The following is a 21,882-nucleotide window of genomic DNA, read 5'->3' on the forward strand; positions in this document are numbered from 1 at the left end:
CATTTCAAAATGGCTGCCTCCATGAAATCAGTAAAACACTTTTGGCGGGAAAAGTTTTAACTAATTTTCAGAACTTTACGATGATAATAACTCATCTTTTGTTATTTATATTCTAAATTGACAACTTACTGTATTTAAAAAAAGTGTCACACCATATTAAAAATGTGTGGATTAAATTTGAGAAAAGATATATCCTGTCAAGCACACCTCTGCCAGTCTGCCCCAGGGCAGCTGTGGCTTCATCAGAAGATTACCATCACTAAGTATGAATGAGGAGAGAATAAATAATAGATACACATTGTAAATGCTTGACACCTCAGTAAAGCAATGAAAAATTATTATAAATAAGGTGCTTTTTCTTTTTAAACTGAACACTTATATCAATATTTTTGACAAACATTGTTGGCAAAAACTGGCCAAATCACCCAACATTTCATAATTGTTACTTAGGTTAATAGCGATTAATTAATTAAAGACAAATTACATGGATGGCTTATGGTATCAAACGATAAACTGTGGAATACCATTTAAACCATATGTATTATGGTATTAATAAAAAGCTCATGGTGAATATTTTGTTATTGCTCAGAAAACCTTCACCACTTTTTTATGTGTTAAATTAGAGCACTTTAAACCTAATGCTTTGTTTTTGTATTTTTTGTAATGGTTCGAGATTGAAAAAAAAAATCCCCCTTGGTGGAGTAAAAGTAAAGTTTAGAAGTCTTTTATAATCAGAATACTACATAAAGCCACTTTTTGGTAGTAATATGATCTTTTTCTACAATGTCACACATTTAAACAAAAATACCTAAAATTTAAGATTTTCACAGCAATTATTAAGTGAGATTAAACATAGATTAATTAATTAAAATTCATGTTAAATTGAATAAATTAATCAAATTACAGCACTAATTAATACAATCGATATATTATACAAAGAAATTTGTCATTTTTAGTGGATTTCATCAAAAGGTTTAAAAAAATCTTAATTCCAAAACTGGATTTTCTGTCAATACTTTGATGTAGTCCAGGGTTAAATATATCACAGAACAAATGTGTACTAGAGAGAGTCAATCCTTGAAGTGGGCTCTAAATCAAAGCAAACATGTGTGTAACACAAGAAGTGTCACTTGGAGACAACTAACTGAGTTTTACTGAAAGGCTTACATGTACCGACTTTCAAATCACAATAAAAATGGTGCGGCTAACCTTGAGGAGAGCCGACAAATTTTGTCGGAAAAACATTGACATGTGGGTGGGCAGCGGCTCTGAACTGAAATCAGATCTGCTTGAGAGATGGCTGGTGTTCTACCGACAAGACAGACTGATTTGTTGAGGGATTTTTTTATCCTTGAGTACCAGCCTTTACACCCTTAGGTCTCATAAAAAAATCCCTCGCAGACTCTTTAGAGCGACTTGACTTTCACACAATGAATTCTTGATAAACACCAGCAGATACCGGTGTGTGTTTGTGAGCGCACGTGTGGCCCCTCTTAATGCAGTCTACTTTAAACAAACCTAGGCTGTCTGTTTTTCAGAGCGGGCTCATTTTTAACCATTATTCAAGAAAAGCGGGAGCCATTGGAGCTGTTGAGCAGACTTAGTCATTTCTGAGGCTGTCAAGCATGGAAAAGAACTCACATCAGCACCATTTAGATCCTGAGCTTTTATAGAAACGTCAGACGACGGAGCTGGGAATGATTAAAGGAGTCAACACGCCATATCACACTGAAGACTGAAGTTAATCACAAGTAATTACAGAGGGAGAGCCTCTTTTGATTGTTGCTGAGATCCAGCAGAACCCTACTGCTGGTGTGAAAAAGACTGAACTTTTTTTTTTGAAAGTACACCCATTTTTGAGCTTTCCAAAGTATCACGCACGTTTGCTATTCATTTTTGATGTTAAAAAAAAGCAGTGCTGCGATGCTTGTTGTGCTTGGCCACATTGAAAGAACACTATCCCAAGAATTTGATGCATTTGAAACCTTTTTCTTTGGCCACAATTCTGCTGGGGAAAGACAAAACACACACACACAGCCACACACACAGAGCCACATTTATCTTCCAATCACAAAAAGTGTGAGTGAACGACATACCCGTGGGCCCTGGTCACCCTGATCCCCCTGCAGAAGAAACAAAAAGAGTTTGTCTTAAAATGTGAGGGTCTAACATACATGGACAAATAAAGGGTTCTGAATAAAATCNNNNAAAAAAAAAACACAAGTTCAAACAAAAAACTTCAATCCTTCAATGTGGTAAAATTACCCGTGGGAAAAAAAGAGGGAAAAAGAAACTGCTTACAACAGGCTCCAATCAAATTAAGTAAATTAAGTCACCATTTATTGCCAAACAGATGTCGCCATGCTAGAACCCCGAAATCCTCAGTAAGTTCTGATTGGTCCGAGTCAATCTTGAGGTGCATTTAAACTGGATGCAATTCGCACGGCAGGGATATCGGATTTTAATGTTACGTCAATGTACAGGTTCAATCTGAGATCTCGTGGCGCCATTTGGGCATTGGGCACGGCATGGCGACACAACCAGGGGCACGTTACATTTTCAGTGACTCAATCAAAGGGATGAAAAAAAGATTCAAGATGGCCGCTTGATGCAAAGATTTTCATCCTGAACTTCCATCCATTTTTTTTAACTAGTTGGGGCTGCGGGGTTGCCAGGGACTGTCCTGGTTACTGTTGGGCGAAGAAGGCAGGATCACCAGCTTGTCACAGAGCTGGAGGGATTGAGCCGACTATGCTAGGTTTGCTATGCTATGTCTATTGTTGTCTAAGTTACGGAAAGAATATTTTGACATGTATGGCAGAAAGGTTGGCTTATCCCATTAGCGTGAACTTTAAACAAAAACACGCTTTAGTTTAGCCTAACTGAAGGAAGACCAGATGGTAGAAAGTGAATTCTAACCTTCATCTGCCACGAATCCGACAAGAGATCATCCTCATTTGATGGACTCTGTTCTCCTGCTTACTGGACTCCCGTTTAGACCACACACACAAAAAAAAGAAAACTCTGGACTTGAGTTTTGTTCAAACAAATGTAATACTTCAGATATTTAAATAAAAGATGTCTTGGAGTTTCTGTAACTTTCCATGGGGCTGTTGTGCCATAAAGAAATTTAACAGGAGAGTATTTGTAGATGGTCACATGGATGAAGGCTTTCTTCTTCCTGGGTGGGAAGACTGCATCCAGTGGTTTGTAATTTCATTTATTTGCAGATGAAGCAGTTCACCTCCGAGGCATGAGCATGAATCTAACAGCAAGATACGCACTTTACAGGACCGTGTTGTTCCTGGCTTTCACTGAGGATATTCGATCACATTAATCTGGTTGTCTGAATAGGAGTATTTTTTGTATTATATTTTCTGTTTAAAGCGGCAGTTTTTGAAAAAAAAAAAACATTTTTAGCAAGCGGATGATCTTTTAGATAGTCTTAATCTAGCGCGATAGCTCTTTAAGTTTCCACCCTTTTTTCCTAACATGTAAATGAGGGTCTTTATCATCCCTGGTGTGATTCCACAGGCATGCCTTTTGTCCTGCAGGCCTGTAAAGAGACAGTGTGGTTGCTTTGCATGCTCCGCTGCTGTTTTATGGAGGACTGCTCAGTGAGGCGTTTAAGGGTTTAAACCGGGGGCTGTGGCTTTTAACGCTCTGCGCTGCGGATTTGTGAGTGGCAGAAGAATTGAAATATTCAGACTTAGCATTTGGATGACTTTGACGCAATTTGAAGCAGCAGGTGGCAAATTACCCTTTTTATGGACAAATAGTATGTGTAAAAAAAAATGCAAGGAAAGTTTGTGGTGAAAAAAATCCAAGTTAAAGCAGTAATGTAGGAAAAGGTCAAACTTTTTAGGAACTTTTTTTAATCAAAACCATTTTTAAATATTATATTTTTAATATATATATTAATATTTCAAATCTTTACTTTCTGAAGAATTTATAGCTATAACATAAAGAACCCAAACTACACACAAAATAGAATTTGTTCTCATTTCATATATACCTGGTGAAAACGATAAGCTTTCTTTATCTTGAAGACATTTTCGGTAAAAATGAATCATCTCACAGTGGAAATGGAGGAGAGTAATGCCAGCATTGAGAACAAACAAGTAATAAAGTCAATTTAATGGCGTGGTTAACATTCCCTACCCCTGATTACAGCTGCTGGGAGAACTGGTTTGCCGTGTTTTTTCCACTGCTCTGGGATGTGGGAGGGGTCTGTAGCAGCACCCACTGTGTCAGAATCTCCAAAAGTTTCCAAAATGAATAGTTGCTAAAGCTACAACTAGTCGCTTTATTGAAGAAAAAGGAGGAATAGTTTCTGTTTAAGTTCTGTTAAAGAAGTACGAAAAGCCAAAAGTTTTTTTTAATCAAAGGCAATGTGCGATTGTATGACAAAACTAGACTTTGTGAAAGTGAATCTTTAGAAATCTCAACTGTTTGTTTATCTCTTTAATCAACTTCTATCCAGTGACAGCTTTGTCATCATTTTTTCATAGCCAACAACCTTTACATTCCATATTTTCCGCACTATAAGGCACACTTAAAAGATTTATTTATTTTATTTTTTTATTACAAAAAACAATAATGCATCTTATAATTTAGAGTGCCTTATGTAAGGAATAATGTCCTTTTGAAGTGTGCATTATTAGAAATTAATGCACACCGTGGAAGCCTGAACTCTCTGCGAAGTGCATTAATTTCTGATAATGCTCACTTCAAAGGGCATTATCCCGCTTATACCATTAACACTAACAAAAGAAATAAATATTCAATAAATTTTTAGTACTTTATTCCTGTTATTTCTTCGGTTTAGATCGCATTTGATATGGCGTGACAACATGCCATTGAGCCGACACAAACCTCAACTGCACCGGGAGAGGAAAGCGATAAAAATGCCGATTGTCACGATAGGTTAAAAAAGAATCCGTTCAGAGAGAAAGTTCCCCTCTTACCGCTTGTTTTTGTCCAGATGATGATGCATAAGTATGTTTTAAAGAAGCCTGCACAGTGATATAGAACTTTTGAGCTATTTTTTTTTTTCAGGTGTGCATTATCCCTGTGGATTATCACTTTCCCCAACCAGCAGCCAATCAGAATCGAGTATTCACCCGTACCATGGTATAAAACTGGATTACTGCAAGTGGTTGGGTGTTGTGAACACGCAATTTTCTTTTTTTTTAACGTGCTACTACTAAGGTTGGGAGTTAGCGTAGTCACGGTAATGTCAATTTTAAAGACAGTTTGTTTTTTATGCTATACAAAAAGGTTGGGAGTAAAATTATCTTCGTATGTCGTGTTCAAGAATAAGCTAAACGCGCATTCTTAAACATGGGTTTAGCACGTGGTGTTCACACTGGATTGTTACTACCCAATACTAGCGCATGTCCACCACCTACAGCTGGAAGAGGCTTGATACAAAAAGTTAAAATAGTGCAAATCTACTAAGATTTTTCTTTAACAGCTCTATTTAGGTATATGAAATAGAGGTATAAATGTATCAATTTTCAAACAATTGGCACTTCCGTAAATTTAAGGGAACACCACTACCAAATCCAGGTCCCTGATTGGTCAAAGTTCCACCGGATTTACATTCTGCACAGAACATGAAAACTGTAGCAGAAATTTCTGTAGCAACATAAGAGCTTTGAGCGCAGAAGCCTAAAACACATATATCCACCCGTTAACAGTTTTTATTTATCGCCAAAGCCAGTGTGAACGTAGTTTGACTGACCGACTTATTTCTGAATCTTTTGTTTGTTTCTCTTATAGTTTGGTGCGCCTTATATATAAATGACAGATTTGAAAATCATTGACGAAGTACCTTATAATTTGGTAGGCTCTATAGTGTGGAAAATACAGTTCCTTTTTCCTCCAGACATGTTCAGCTGTCATTGCAGACCCAGCAACACTGAATCTTTCAGTTCCTCAGGACTGCTCTTTTCAAGTCGGTCCCACCAGAGCAGACCCCAGAGGCTTTGTCCAGACTTTTCTCACTTTATGCTTCAGGGTTTATGTGCCAAAGCATTTTAATGTCACAATGAATTTGGTTCACATCTCCTGCTTTTCCTCCCAAATGATTCCTGACTGGTTTATGCTAAAAAGCTGATGGGCATCACTCCACCTGCTATGTGCGACCTGCTTCAGAATTCATGCTTTTTTTTTTTTTTTTTTTTTTACAGTTTAGGGTTTTTTAACAGTCTGTTACAACACCAAATGTCATTGTGTAGTTTTACCACTCACTGTACATCAGAAACAGACTAACATATGGTCTTTTTGCATAAAATCTGCCCTATTTTTAAATATTGCAGATGAACAGCTGGCGTTTCTGTCTTTTTAAGACTTTAAATATAGCTGAGCAAGTTTTACAACAAAAAAAATAGCTTTAACATATCATAAAGTTTATTTTAGATCAAATATACCATAAAAATAACTCACCTTTTCACCTTTTGGACCTGGAGGACCCTATAAAAAGAAAAAAAAAGGTTATTCAGTTCATCTGAAATAGTTCTAACAGGAGATGATTGTCTAGAAATATGAAAAAGATTATAAATCAAGGTGCCACACTAAGTCAACGAAGAAACAAAAAGGGGCCGCTAAATACAGCTTTAAACTAATGATCTAAGAGAGGGAGATTTTGATTAAACTAGCCATGCGTACTTTTAGACATCTCTCCAAGGATTTAATTAAAATCCTGTGTCACAGCCTGGCAAGCGGTACTTAATGTACTGTAGACAGCGGGGCTTATAAAAACACACAATTAAAACATAAAACAGACCCAAATCAAGCCCACGTTTACTTAGAGGATCAAATCCAGAAATCTCTAACTAAGTATTGGCAGCACATAATAAAAGGTTCCCAGAAAAGGAGGAATATTCCTTCTTTTTATTGTAGACAGCAGTTTTTGCCAGCCAGTTTGGCTTCCAATATGTCAGTCAGCGTGCGGCGGCTCTGGGGAGGCCTCGCAGTGAAATCAGGAGACAATGAGGTGCGCATCCATGTGGGTTTGTGTTCAAAGCCTCAGCTTTGGAGCTGAAAGGTGAAGCTCGTGTTGGGACTCTCTTCTTACTCCGAGGTTTGACATTTGGGAGAGCGACTGCCGGCTTTGTGCGGGTGAATGACAGACAGCGAGGTAACTTGCTGACAAGCAGCTTAGCAACCGTGTTCCTGACCGCCTGCAGAAACCGGGACAGACTGCTGCGCCAACGCTTCTCTGAGGTTCCTATCCAATGCTATCCGATGGATCAATGGATCCCAAACGGGGACACTTGATGGCACCCCCAGGTGTGTACTTTAAAATTTAATAAATATGTACGTTAAAATGGAAACAGGTGAAATACTTATTTTTATCCTTAGTAGACGAGCGATTAAAGCTCGTCTAGAAAAATCTTTAATTCATAATTTCATTTCATTGCGTAAATGAGTCGTTTATTTTAATACGATTTTTTCTCCTATTCTAGGGTTTTATTTTGCATTAATGAATTTAAACGTATTGGTTGTAATGATGTATTTTTGATGAGGTTATAATGATCAATGTATTTTTTGAATGCGGACAGATTAGTCTTTCCTTTGGTTAAGACTAAGGCGGATCCTTAAATACATTTTGGACCAAGAATCAAGAAATATATGCATATATTTATGTGATAAAAACTAAATATTTAAAATAAACACAAAAGGCTAAAAAAAAAATTAAGATATAAGTTTTTATTACTTAAAAAAAATAAAAAGTGCGGAAAATAAGCACAAAAATCTTTTTTCTAATATTAATTTCAAGTGCCATAATTTACCAAGGTGTCAAACAAAACGAAGATGTTTTGCCCGAATTAATATAGGTTCATTATAAAACACTGGTCCCCAACTGTGGTCGTCTCAAAGCAAAAAAAAACAAAAAACACATGGATTTATGAATTATTACTCCTATAATCCAATTCAGTCCAGATTGTTTCAATTAATCCAGATTATTATAAATGTACACAAATGGCCTATATAAGTGACCGATAGATTACATCGAAGGATTTCTGGTGTAATCCTGTATTGACCAAATAAAGCCGACAGTGGAGAGGAAAACAGTCTCTGAATGATGGGAAAGGAAGAAAATTCCTGCAGAACATCACAGATGGTGGGTTTTTTGGGTTGTCCAGGCCTGTAGAAGGTTTTAGGAAGAAGCGGTTGCACAGGTGTCTTGACTTTGCCTTGGAACATAGGAGTGTAATACATGTGGTAAGTGTATCGTATTTGTAAAGGTAAGTTACGCACAATTTTGATGTAAGGTCGATGCTATCAAATGGCGCCATTGTGGCTACACTCTCTAGGGATTAGTAACTCCTGCATGTTTTCCAACATCCCCTTCTCTGGCATGTTCTAATTGGCTCGATACACCTGAACCAGGTAATCAGTCATAAGTAGTGCTTGAAGATCTGGAAATCATGTAGACACAGCTGTCCTCGAGGCCTGAAGTTTCCCATCCCTACGTCTAGCCACGAGTAAGGTGTGCACTCTAGCTCCCTACTGACTGTGCACAAATGCTGCAAGATAGGGTGTGCATCTGATATGAACTCTGATCATCTAAATTCCTAATTTTTAACAGCTAGGACGTGCAGAGAGCGCACACATTTCACCTGGAAAGCACAGACGGCTGTAATGCACCGGGTTTGGGGTGGTAAAAATATATAGGGTCTCACCTAATTCACATTTACTTACTCGTATGTGCTGTGTGAGTGTCCACTACACCCTGACCCAGCAGCACGCATTGTAGAAAAAAACGTGTATCAACGTTTTTGCCTTAAGGGCTCATTGGGTTGTTTACGATCTTGAAAGCTCATTGAGGCAACCTATGTGTGCTGTACAAGTTTGCCCACTTTCACCCGCAGATTGCCCATATCCACCGACAAGAGCAGTTGTGACTAAGGCTTAACTGCAGCAATTAGAGATGAGGAAGCTACGGTGGCCCTGAAGTACAAATTACGCCAACAAATCACAAAACTATTAAAATGTAATGACACAGTTATCTATAGGCAAAACTATAAGCTTGATCAAAAAAGGAAGTTTTCAAGTTTAACCTTAAAGACAGAGAGGCTGTCTGCCTCTCAAACTTAATTGAGGAGTTGACTCCAAAAAGTTGAAGTCTGGTTTCTAGGAACACCTAGTGTACCTGCAGACTGAGAACCAAGTGTTACTGAGAGAAGCTGTGAGAAGATTTAGCCATTGCTTTAAAACATTTACAGAGTTCCTTCATTTCTTGCGGGATTTAAATTCTAAATATAACCCGCAGTAGCTGAAACTCTTCACTACATACTTTATACACTTTCTCCCTTGTTTAAACCCTTAAAGTTCAAATCATCATAGAAAAATAAGGATAGTATTATAGAATGAAAGCAAAGATCTGACTGCAATTTATATAGATCTAATGACCTAAATGCATTCTGCAGGAGATATGGCACTTAGAAGTTTGATTGACAATGTCGACAACCAAAAAATAATCTCCAAAACAGCAAGATATGGTCTTATCTGCCAATTTGTATTCCAATTTTTATTTTGTTTAGTAACTACTTGGCTTAAAAATCAGTAAAAAGGCTGAGATCCACAACGATAGAGACATGAAAACACATCTGGAGGCTTATGAACGCACATAAAATTAAAAACCTGTTCAGCTGCATCAACACAATAAGAGCTCAACGCACACTAATCCGTAGATGGATGACATTAGCATAAGTCCTGCTTGGACGATGTTGCTTCGAGTCAATGAGCGAGTGACCTACAACTGCAGGATTAAAGCACAAATTTGCACAGTCTGAGCTGAAGGCTCCAGAGGCAGTCCAGCCGTTTCCTTTCACAGTTTCCTGCAAACAGCTCTGACAGGGAGAGATTTGTAGCCCTGCTTTGCTGCCAATGGACATTACTTTTGATTGGTAGCTCACTATTTGTGCATTTTTGTTGATGTTTGGCGTCTTTTTGGAGTTGTGAACCTGCAGAACTGTGCAGGTTGTGATAGAAAAAGCCTGATGTGAGCATAGGAAACGCAACGCCAACACATCGAGGAAGGTGGTCCTGCTGCCTGCACAGCAATACGAAGAGCCACAACACACTTGTAAACAGAAAATGTGTTATAATGAAAACATTGTTTCCGATTGTGGTTCCCCGGGCAGAAATAAAAACAACACATTGGAATCAAATGTGACTTTTTTCGATTTATAATGATGTACAGATTCAAAAAGAAAAAGCGTTTTTACTTAAAATGAAAGCTGCATTGGGACAATTTAAGCATGTCAGCAGGCGGCCACTCCAGCTTTCTTCTTTTTTTATTTTGTACAAGCCTGCTTAATGCATTATGTTTGGCAATGAAAAGCACAGCTGGCACTCTAAGTTACAGGGCTAAATGAGTGGGCACCAAAAGCTGGAGTAAAAGAAAAAGTCTGCATCCCGATGATGTAGCTGCAAAACAAATCCAGATTGTTTCATGATAAGTGCAGCAGAGAAATCTAACTTCATCAAATCCGCATTGACCTTCCATAAAACGGAGAGCAAAAGAGCATTTTTATACATTTAAAGAGGTATTTAAAAATGCTAATCGGTGGCTTTCCATCTATTCTGTCAGATGTTGCTCCATGCGCCTGTCACGTACACTCAAGTTCACCACTAAAGATGCTTTTTTAAAAGCAATAAATCCTTTGATAATCCAAACTTTGAAATTTCATTTATACAAATAAGAAGGGACGCAGCAGGTTTCGCTCTTCGTTTTGTTTGTCAGTGTGCGTATAAAGCATGTGGAAGTGATTTTTCAGCCCTGTGTGCGCATCTGCTAATTACACAGCCCATCATTTGCACATCACCAACGGAGGAAACACCCACTGGAGCCTCTCCAAAAGCTTTAAGTGAGTTCACTGTAGGTCCTTCATAGGGACTATTAACCAGCTCCCTGGGAAACATTATTTCGCATACTCAGGCTCTATACCTTTGTGGAACTGGAGCCGATTTGTCAGTGTCAAACTGCCTCTCTGTTGCTTTGTAGATCCACTCTGCCACGTCGAAGATTTTCTAATTAGCAACAGTGTCTGCACGTCACGTCTTTTAAACACTTCTCTTCCAGCAGGTGATCAGCTGCTCACAGGGCTGCTTCTGTTTAATAAAGGCTTTCTATTCCTAGGATAGTCATAAATCCTCTTCAGTCCAGAAGGAACCATCTTACAATCCAAAAGATTATGTGCTCTAATTTTTGTTTTATGCATAATTTATGGAGCACTATAAAATCCCTACATTTATCTATTTATTTGGACATATTGGAATGTAGATTCTGAAAGTATGAATTAATTTAACAACTTCCTTGTTGATTCATTTTAACAATTTACAATATAAAAATATCTTAGTTTTATTTCATTAAATGAAGGTTTGACACACGAGTTCACACATAACATCTGAAGTTCTCACATATTCTCCATAGATGAAACAGCTACAACAGCTACAGTTACAACAAAATGCACTACACTGCCATCTAGTGTTTGAGGGTGGGATTTTAGTTGCACACAAAAACATATGGGTCCCACCCAATGAAATATGGATGTTTTCTATAAAGAAGAACAGAGTAAGTGTGATTTTGGAAGGAAATATGTATATTGCAAACTTATTACTCACCAAGCTGTAATAACCTCTCAGTTTAATGATTGGTGCCTTTTAGTTTAATTTTCCTAATTGACTCATGTTGGGTTTTCAAATTTTCCTTCCTTTCAACTGTCACACCAGCTCCTCTGTATTTAGGGTCATACATTCTTGTTTTTATGCCTCCTATCTTGTGCATTTGGGTCTGTCAAAATCATCTTGCAACCAAAAGGTAAGAGTGCAAAGGCTGTATGTTCTGGTAGGTGGATGCTCATTGTATCCACTGTATCATTCTATCATTTTAATGTAAACATGCCTAAGATAGCGCAAGGGTTACAGACGCACTCCAATGAAAGTAGTCTTTTTTTGTGTTTTAACATGTTCTTGCAGCATTCTTCTAATATACTGCTGGAGAGATATGAATTCCTAAAATATGCATCACAATGAACACAAAAACATTTTCAAAGTGTAGCTTCGTAATGTGAGAGCCCCTAACACACATGACTATAACTAGTGTTTTTTGGGAAGCTGGGATGCCTTAAAACCCTAAAATATTTGCATGAAAACCAAAGCCAGGGAACATTGAAAGCAGTAAACAAAGTCAAAATCATTCCACTCAAAAGTCTACATTTCAAAAAGTTTTCGTTTCAGTGAAACTTAACGTCAAACTCCCATTGTTCTCTAAAGAACAAAATCAAGTCTTCATGTTTATGTGGATTAAGGTCAAGGTCTCCTTCTCCAGAGGTCACACAGAAATCCTCTAAAAGGACCTCAGTGAGTTCTTCGCATGGAAAAAAAGAAAAAAAAAACCTCTGCCACCTTTTAGCAGAGTCGAACAGAAATATGGAAAAGCTTTGTGGGAAAATATTCAAAGGCAAAGTGAAGAAGAGCCAACCCACAAACGGCATGAAGAATACTGTGTTACAAATGCGACAATGTCACTTACATCATTTCAGATTAAAACGACCACATGAAATTCTCTTGTAGCCATTAAAGGAAGATGACTTTATAGTCCTTTCCCCCAATTATACCTCTCTGTTCTGTCTGATTTGAAGTTCAACAGAATTGTTGGCTTTTTTGTGTCAATTCTTGTTTTATTTTGAAAATCTACAATAATACATTTGTAATGAGACATCCTGTATATAACTCACACCTGGATCACTTTGCTGACTAACCAAATTCTACTTTTTTTAAAAAACATTTTGCTCTTAAGTCAAACTTTGTATCACTCTGTGAATGTTTTAAGCTATTTTTGGTTTTCTTTTTGAATAATGTCCTGTTTTTTTTAATTAATAATTTACCGCCATCGTTCTTCATTTAGATGCTTTTGTTCAACCCCCTTGAAATGACCAATGTTTGGCTTAAAAACGTTTTCTATCAAGTCACTTGATCCATGAACATGAAAGAGAATTCTCTTCTCTGGTTCAATATACCAAATTATTACCATGTTGTTTGGTCGGTTCATGCAAGTTTGGGGATCACAATCAATTAAACGCTAATTTTACTTAAATCAGGAATTGTTGGCAATGTCTTTTTGTAATATAAAGGGATTATTTGGTCATGCACATCTGTAGGAAACAACATCTCTTCTATGAAAGCTTAGTATGTCATGTAAATCTGTGATCAATTCCTGATGCTAGCATGAATCTTCGGTGGACTGCCAACTAGATTTACTGTTCTGACCCACACAAAGAGCTCTTTTGCTCTCATTATAGCCTGAAGTTCACCTTTACAAAGATGCAAACGTCAGCCACCGCTATGGCTTGACTTGCTACGTAAATTAGCTTGCTGTATTGTGTAAAATAAGAGTAAAATGATAGGATTGACTCAGCAGATACTTGTTTAAGCCTGTTATATTCACTAAAGGCTACATTAGTTTAGGTGTAGCAAAAAAAAAACATGTTGGATTTGAACATAGCACCAGAAAACGTATTCATTTGCTTGTAATTTAGATAGCATTGGCTTTCATTGTCCCAAAATAAATACATAGTTAACTTGTTCCTATAAACAAATCAAGGCAGTACTCACATCAACTAAAAAACAGTTCCCATTCCTCCTTTTCTATCCTAAAAACTAGCAGACGAAAGCTTGAAACTGCATCCTATGGTAAGGAGCTGGTTCATGTCCGCAACTTCAGCTTTTGTTGATTCAGGCGACTAGTTTGGCTGTTTGTACAGTTTTGGAAAGCAGTCTACACAATCAAACAAGAATTTCAAAGAAACAAGTCACAGTGAATCTGGAAGTAACCCATGTCTGGACGCAGACATATAAATTTTCATCACAATGACCAGTTAAGTTTAACAGGGTCCAGAAAAACCCATCCATCAAACGGAGCGCGTATCCACATTGCATCTGTCGGGCCAAATGAGCTGGCAGCAGTTTCCACAGCTTGAACTGTTGGCCACATGGATCCCATCATCTCACCCTGAAGCCCTGGCATCTGAGAGTGGAAGCCAGCAACTACCACTTTTACAAGCTCTTCTTTACGGCCACGCGGTCCTACACAATGATTATAAGAGTGTGTACAAAGGAAACTAAACAAAGCAACGCTCCTGGCACCAAGTGTTGACAGAGAACGTGTAAGTGGAGAGGGGGCAGGTGAAGTGTGCAGCTCACCAGCATGCCGGCGGAGAGCCAAAGTAAAGGCCTTTAAGCGACCTGACTGACACACATCAGAGCGTTAACCCATGAACTGTGTTTGTCATGTCGTAAAACTAGAAGAAGGTCGAGCTCCCACAACAGTCTGACTACAGTTGATCTTGGCAGACGTTCTTGAAAGCGTACGGGGTCACCACGTCTACAATCACATGTTACGTCTCATCTGTTTTAAAAAATTAGACAAGCATAACAAAGCTAGAGTGCTATGAACTTTTGCTTAAAAGGCTGAACTTGACTTTATAGGATGGATTCAACTTTATTTGCCAAATTGACAAAGTGAAATGTCGCCCGCAGAGTTTATTGTAATTGTAGTGATTTTGGATGATCAAAGGGGACTCTGTTATGTTGGCTTGTCCCTGTTTTGTGAATGATCCGCTTTGTTAAAACGAATTCTCATCCTAAATACGACCCACCATGCATGCTAGAAGCTATTTTTCTCAGTGCTCTGACAAAACTTGGGTCTTGCAGAAGTTTCCCTTGGACCTAGAAGACTTGCACTTCTCTGGTTATGTGTCCACGTCTGCATGCATTCAGTTCAAAATATCCTTAATTTCCTTAGTCAATAAATTCTAAGGGTGTATTCAGACTGGAGAAGTCCGTTAGTCCACACCAAGTCCACTTAATTTGGTCCGGAGTCTTACGCTTGTTGTGTATTCAGACTGTCTTCAACCGGACATTTCTGCTCCAAACTAAAGCCTGTAAACAAAATCACGTGACTGAAGATCTCCTCAGTAATTGGCCTGGAATTACAAGGGCGGGGCAAAGCAATGACCAGAAGAAATCCTATGCTTTTTACTGCTTCTATGGTGCAGCGGAGGAATGCTGCAAAACAGTTAGAGGAAACAACGGCTAAGAAGATACACCGATGAGTATTAATGACATATAGATTGTCAGGACAACAGTGTGAGAAGTAATGAGTATCACATTAAAAGTTGTTTCAATGAGCCTGTATTCATCAGACCACATTTCTATGAGTTCCTGTGTGCCACTGCTACTCTGCTTACATCACGTGAAGCGGTTACCCTTTTGGTTCGGTTGTTCCGCCTATTTTGACTGAGGAAACTCAGAGCGAACCAGAGTTCAGTCCAATTGGAAACAAACTGAGACCACCTCAAACGATGGATCCGAGAGCGATTTCTGGTCCTGGACCAGAGTCCCCATGGATATGTTCAGACTGAAAATTTGATCAGAAACATGGGAGGAAACGAACTAAATGTGTCCAAATACACCCTTCTCACGGAGGTCTTCTTAAACGCGCTTTTAGCATTTGGTGTTCACACTAGACTACTGGCACATTTTCTCATAGTTGGAAGAGGCTTGGTGTGAAATGTTGGTGGGGACTTCCGGCGAATCTGAGGGGGACCTGGTTGCAGACAAGATGGCGGCTGACAATAATTAGCTGGAAGGAAGTCAAGTACCAGGACCTCATCTGCCCCCTGACACCCCTACAACACACTTTGGTAAAAAAAAATACTCGTATTTTTAGTCAAGAAAGACCAATAACCGACGACCCTAACAGTTACATTTTCTTGCATTTTTAGCTTTAAACCGTTAATACCAGACAAACTTTAACTTCTTACACAATTAATGTGAATTAGCTGATCTGCAGTGACAAGCAGCTTTAAGCAACACTTTAAAGCTGCTTTTCACCGATATGCAACACATTACTAATATAAAATGTTATATTTTGATAAATTTTCAAAGGGTTGGCACGTCCGTGAATGGAAAGGGACACCATCCGTACGTCACAACCAAACCTAAGTCCCTCATTGGTCAAAGTTCAACTGGTTCTACGTGCGTTCAATGACCGCATGTTTTGTAATTAGAGCTTGAAAACAAACATTTACTGAGAACAATTGTTCTCTTTAAGCATTTTTACTAACATCCAGATGGGAAGTGTAAAAGAGAGAAAAATGTATGACCTTAAGTGTCAAAAAAGTAACATTTTCTTCCTGACGAGCAGAGTTGGGCCATTTTAATCAAGATAAAAGAAATGTATGTCCAAAGAAAACACAAGATTGAAAACAGAAGACAGCTACTAAAAGCATGTTTAGCCAAAGGGCCGACAACAGAGTGAGGGATCTTCACATATCTATAAGAACACCTCCATCTGTTATTTCTGCATGGGAACCCTCAATCATATTACTGCCAGCCCCGAGGGAACGTTTCGTCAAGGCGGGAAACTAATGGAGGACAGGGATGTGAGCAATCAGTGCAGAATGAGCAGGAATGGATGACCACAAGTGGCTGGTGCTTGTAGAGGGAATCTGGACGCAGAGGTTAGGCAGGGATAGGAAAACCACACTGGAAAACTGACTTGGGAATGGCATCTGTTTCCCATATCCACAGTGCATCACAATTAGGCAGCAGAAAATGGCTTTAGTGTGCGAGTGTGTCTGCTTGTTTTGTGTTCTTGTGGGACTCTAAAGACAGACGAGGCAAAATGAAACTGAAAGTAGAACTGCAGTGTGCTGTGAAAGCACAGAGGTAAATAAGGAGTTTTTTCGTCCCTCCTGAAGGAGGAGAGTGCATTTAAACAGCTTCAAGGCAAACCCAAAGGCAGAAAAATTCAAACACTGAAGCCAAATTTCTCCCAGCGCGATACATGTAAGCAAATTTCAGAGCCGCAAAATTCTTGTTGTGGATTTGAAATGTTAAACAGCGGACAAAGCTCCAGTTGGGAAAGTATTTTGTTCACTTTTCCTGCTTATTCGATTACAACCACATGCTGGCTGCTCTACATTTTTCATCATTTAAAGGGAGCAGGAGGAAAATTCCTCTAAATCACAAAGCTGTCAAACTTCTCCCTTGAAAAAACCCGGAGCGTCACACTCAAGCTGCGATCGCTCCTGCCATGTTAAAGAAAAGGAATTCTCAATTGTCCCTGCGAGTGTTTGGCCTGTTGTCGAGTCGGCCAATTCCCATCCCTGTCAGGAAGTCTCTGTGAAAACTAACAGTATCATCCTTTGATTTCTTCAAAGACCCACTCAGATGAAAATTGTCTTTTTGCTATTTTTAACATGTTCAATTGGCATTTTCTAATGGTAGAGGAAATGAAAGAAAGAAAACTATATTTAAAATTGCATTTCTGAGTATTTCTTTATTCAAATCAGTGATTAGGGCTGGGCTAATAAAATTGGTTAATCGATCTACGATTAATAGATCAATTCATAAAAGTACAGATCGATCTAACGCATAAAACTAAAGTTTGCTAGCTTGATGCTAATGTATAATGGGATTTCCCATAGGACAGCTACTAATGCTTGGTCGACCTAAACATACATTATTGACTAAATAAACATCTTTATACACCGTTATATCCAAACTAGGAAGTATTTTAAAAGTAACAATTTGTGGTCTAAAACCCTTTTTTTGTTCATACTTTCTTCTTCTTCTGGAATAAGGTGTAATGTATATAGCACGATCGCCACCTAGTGGCCAAACTGAAACGCCCTCCAGGAGAAGCAGAACAATTTTTGGAGCTTCTCTGTTTGAGAATCCATGTAACACTCACTGTATGATAGATAGACAGATATTAACTATCTTGTTTTTATTTTACAAATATCTTCCAAACATATATAGGTTACTAACGTATTTTTTTATGTGTCTAAATGTGTAAACTGGTTTAAACTCAAAATTCAACTGAATCCAATTGAATTTTAAGTGGTTTGAAATAAAAAAATAAAAAAATAAATAAAAAATCAGGATCAAATTGATCCAGTCTCTGGTGAATCAAATCGTTTCTGGCAAGTATTGGCGATGCCTAGTCTCACAAATCATTATTAATCAGGAGCAGCTGAAAAAAATGCAATTTGAAATGAGTTTGTTGCACTGGTGGTGTTGGATTGGGGTGTGAGGTGGCTGTAAGCTAGCAGGAGAGTGTGTAAACAGAGAGCTCTCAGTGACAGTGAAGGAAAGAGGGGTTGGGGTTGCTTCAAATAGTCACACTCACAATTTGGAGATAAATTTCTCATGAATTACTGTAAAAAAATGTTTTGGACGATTACACTTTTTAAAAAAATGGCCTAAAATCAGCAAAATTCTAATTAAAAGGAACTATTTTAAAATAACTCAAAGGATGATTAGAGTGAGTCTTTAGTTACAAGGGAAAACTTGAGCATGAGAATCAGAAAAGTCAAACTTTAAACATCTTCACGCCGCATATTTGAGGCAATATTTTTCCCCAAAAAATGTGGTCACAAGAGATAAATCCCCTATCAGCTCTTAGCAGAGTGTGTTCAACACCGACCTTTGTGTGTTTACCTCTGTGCTGAAGTTTTTATTGGACTCTCTGTTCCAAGACTGCAAGATGTGTAAATAAAAGCAGCTCGCGATCGTGCTGAGATTCTTCAAACTTAGATTAACTGGCACTCATTCAGCTTCTGCAGGGCACCAAGTGATCAAAGTCCAGCTCCAAAGTGTTTTATTATCAGGTGTGGAGCTGTGCCGAATATCAGATGAGGGATGAAGGGTGGAGGGCGGCCACAGCTCCTCTTCTGCAAACCCACACTTCTTCTAATCGCTGTTTTGCAACTGCATAATTCATACGCCGTGACACCTCATCCACAAACTGCAATGCAGGATCCTCGGAGAAAGAGGGGAGGTGGAAGCAACTTGTCACAAACAGATGCGGGCGCAAGCGGCTTTATTTACCTCATTACCGGCACGGTTGAACTCCTGCAAAAGCTCAAGCTGTACCAGGGCTGGTTTGTTCCGAGTGTGGAGCGGAGATGTTTTTAATGAGGTTCTCATCAGCGTGAAGCTCTTGTAATATTCAGGCTTTGCTCCGACCAGAATTTTTTTTTTTTTTTTTTTTTTTTTACACAAAGCAGGAGTTTTCCTTGTCGTTAGTGCGATTTTCATTTTGCATGGGATCCAGTTTGTGCCAGAAATAAATAAACAAAGCGGTTAAAGTGGGCATTGGAGAGCAGCCTCTGGGATGAGGGTTCATGCTTGATCGGTGCTAAATCGTCTGCGCTCACAGTGGCAGAGCTGATGTTTCGACATGCTTGGCTTTCATAATCCAAAGATGAGAACGGAGGATTAAAAAAAAAAAAATACATGTAAGCAAAATAACAGCTTTTATCTAACTTTTATTCTGCAGCAACAAAAAATAACTAATCATTTACACCCTTCCTTAAAGACTCACTCCGATGAAAATGGTGTTTTTAACATGATGATGGGCAGACCATAGATAAAAAAAACTAAGATTAAAATAGCATTTTTGAGTAATTATTGAAAAAGAGATCATTTGTGATGTAGAAAACACAACTCTCAGACACGGGGGAGGGGAAAGGGGGTGGTGTTGCTCAACATCAACACATTTCTAAAGCTACATTTACACCGGCCTTGGTAACGCATGTTCACGCGGCCACTTGCAATGAAAAGTCGACATAAACTTCCATCTTTGGGCGTCTATGTCACTATGCATGCTTTAAAGCATGCCTTTGGGGCTCTATGTACAAAGCACACGGCCATTGAATGCACGTTGAAAGTTAAACCAGTTGAACTTTGACCAATCAGGGACTCTGAATTGGTGGTGACGTACAGTTAGTGCTCTTTGCAATTCATAGAAGTGCCAAAATTTGTGCCCAAACATGTTTATATAACACTAAGTCTTTCATGTATCAGAATAAAGCTGTGTTTTTTGTAAATTTCAGACAGCTTTTTCATGTAAATCTATGACTTTTTTCATCATAAATGTGTTACTTTTTTTCTCGTAAATTTATTATTTTTTGTACATTTATGACTGCCTTTTCTTGTAAATTTATAACTTTTTTCTCATAAATGTGTAAAATTTTCTCTCATAAATGTATGCCTTTTTTTTAAGTAAATTCATGATTTTTTTTCTTGTAAATTTGACTTTTTTTCTTCGTTAATTACCTTTTTCCTGGTACATTTATGACTTTTTCTTGTAAACGTAATACTTTTTTTCTTGTTGATTTAATACATTTTCTCATAAATTTATGACTTTTGTCTTGTTAATTTATCCTGTTTTTCACTAAATATTTGACTTTTTTCTCGTAAATTTATTATTTTTTGTACATTTATGACTGCTTCTTCTTGTAAATTTATAACTTTTTTCTCATAAATGTGTGAATTTTCTCTCATAAATGTGTGCCTTTTTTTTTTAGTAAATTCATGATTTTTTTTCCTTGTAAATGTGACTTTTTTTTCTTCGTTAATTACTTTTTTCCTGGTACATTTATGACTTTTTCTTGGAAATGTAATCCTTTTTTTCTTGTTGATTTAATACATTTTTCTCGTAAATGTATGCCTTTTTTTTTCTTGTTAATTTATGACTTTTTTCTTGTAAATTTATCCTGTTTTTTCACAAAATATTTGACTTTTTCTCGTAAATGTATGAATTCTTTCTTGTAAATGTATTACTTTCCTTCACGTAAATTTACGAGATTTCAAGTAATAAATGCATGACCTTAAAACACGTATATTTACAAGAAAAAAGTTATAAATTTAGCATATCACTTTTAAAGTTATACGACTTTATTATCAGAATTTAACTGATTTTAACAGAATTTTTCTCGTGAATTTACAATTTAAAGTTGTAATTTTAAAAAATGCTTGCAAACTGGCCCTTTAACTACGTTGTATAATTAAAAGATCATTCGGAATGCTACAACATAGATCCTGACGTGATCACGAGTGGGACTTTGAACCCTACTAATATTCCATCTTTTTCTTCTATTTTTACATCTGCCTCTACTTTCATCTTTGAGGAAGCAATCAGCTGCACCCATCCGTAATGACGTCCTCTTCGGTGGTTGTTTCTTTTGGTCCAGAGGGCTGTGCACAATTTGTGCTGCGTTCTTCAAGTTCTAGCTGTTGAATATTCATAGCAATGTTCCTTCCGCCATTCCCTAGGTGGGCAGACCAAACAAAGAGCCACACATGTTTCTTATTGTACAGAGCTGTCTAGTATTTAAAGCAAGATTTGGTGAGTTTAGGGCGTGTCATTGCCAGGATTCTTGTGTCTTTATAACCTTTTTTATATTAAATAAAAATGAGAAAAAAATCTTTAAATGACATCCTCTCAAATGTTCTGTAACACTTTTGTCCACCCATGACTTCATCCGAGAGTGACCCGTTGACACACTCAGCTTCTTCTGTGAACTGGATTTACAGTCTCACCCAAAGGACTCAACTCCAACAGTGCCTAAACACACATACCTTTTAAATAGATGAGAAAATCCGATGTCTTCTAGCACATAAACATTTCAAAGACACCTTTTGAACTCCGGGCTGCTTTTGTGACCTCGTTCAGTATTTTATATGTCAGCTATAAGGCCTGTTCAGAGAGACTCAGAAGCTGGACCACCTGCACCCCAGAAGCGAGTGGCTGAGAAGGCTCATAGGATTAACTTACAACTTTTACAGCTCAGTCGGCGCATATTATTATAGCTTTTCAATCACACTTGCCTCTTGACTATTAAAAAAACATTTTTTTTGTTTTTTTTTACAAAGCAAAAAGGTCTCTTAAGTATGGTTGCATGCATTTCTCCTCATCTGCAGAGAAACTTTCCATCTGTTCTATGGAGAGGATGTGCGATTGACAGGTAAAAAATAAACTTAAAAACTGTATTTTTTTTTTTTTTTTTTTTT

The 21,882-nt window shown here is 37.8% G+C and overlaps 1 protein-coding gene across 5 annotated transcripts in view; it reads right to left on the reverse strand.

Annotated features, from left to right (window-relative positions):
• Positions 1–21,882, reverse strand: part of LOC112156147 (collagen alpha-1(XXV) chain) — a 173,370-nt gene that overhangs the window by 61,869 nt on the left and 89,619 nt on the right. For all 5 annotated transcript variants that reach the window (XM_024288334.2, XM_024288328.2, XM_024288327.2 and 2 more), the window contains 2 exons: positions 6,451–6,477; positions 2,097–2,123 (listed from right to left, as the gene is read on the reverse strand). In XM_024288334.2, the coding sequence (XP_024144102.1) occupies positions 2,097–2,123; positions 6,451–6,477 (54 nt within the window). The remainder of the gene's footprint in view (positions 1–2,096; positions 2,124–6,450; positions 6,478–21,882) is intronic.

This window comes from Oryzias melastigma, linkage group LG18 (assembly GCF_002922805.2).
Source record: "Oryzias melastigma strain HK-1 linkage group LG18, ASM292280v2, whole genome shotgun sequence".
Taxonomy (NCBI): Eukaryota; Metazoa; Chordata; class Actinopteri; order Beloniformes; family Adrianichthyidae; genus Oryzias; species Oryzias melastigma.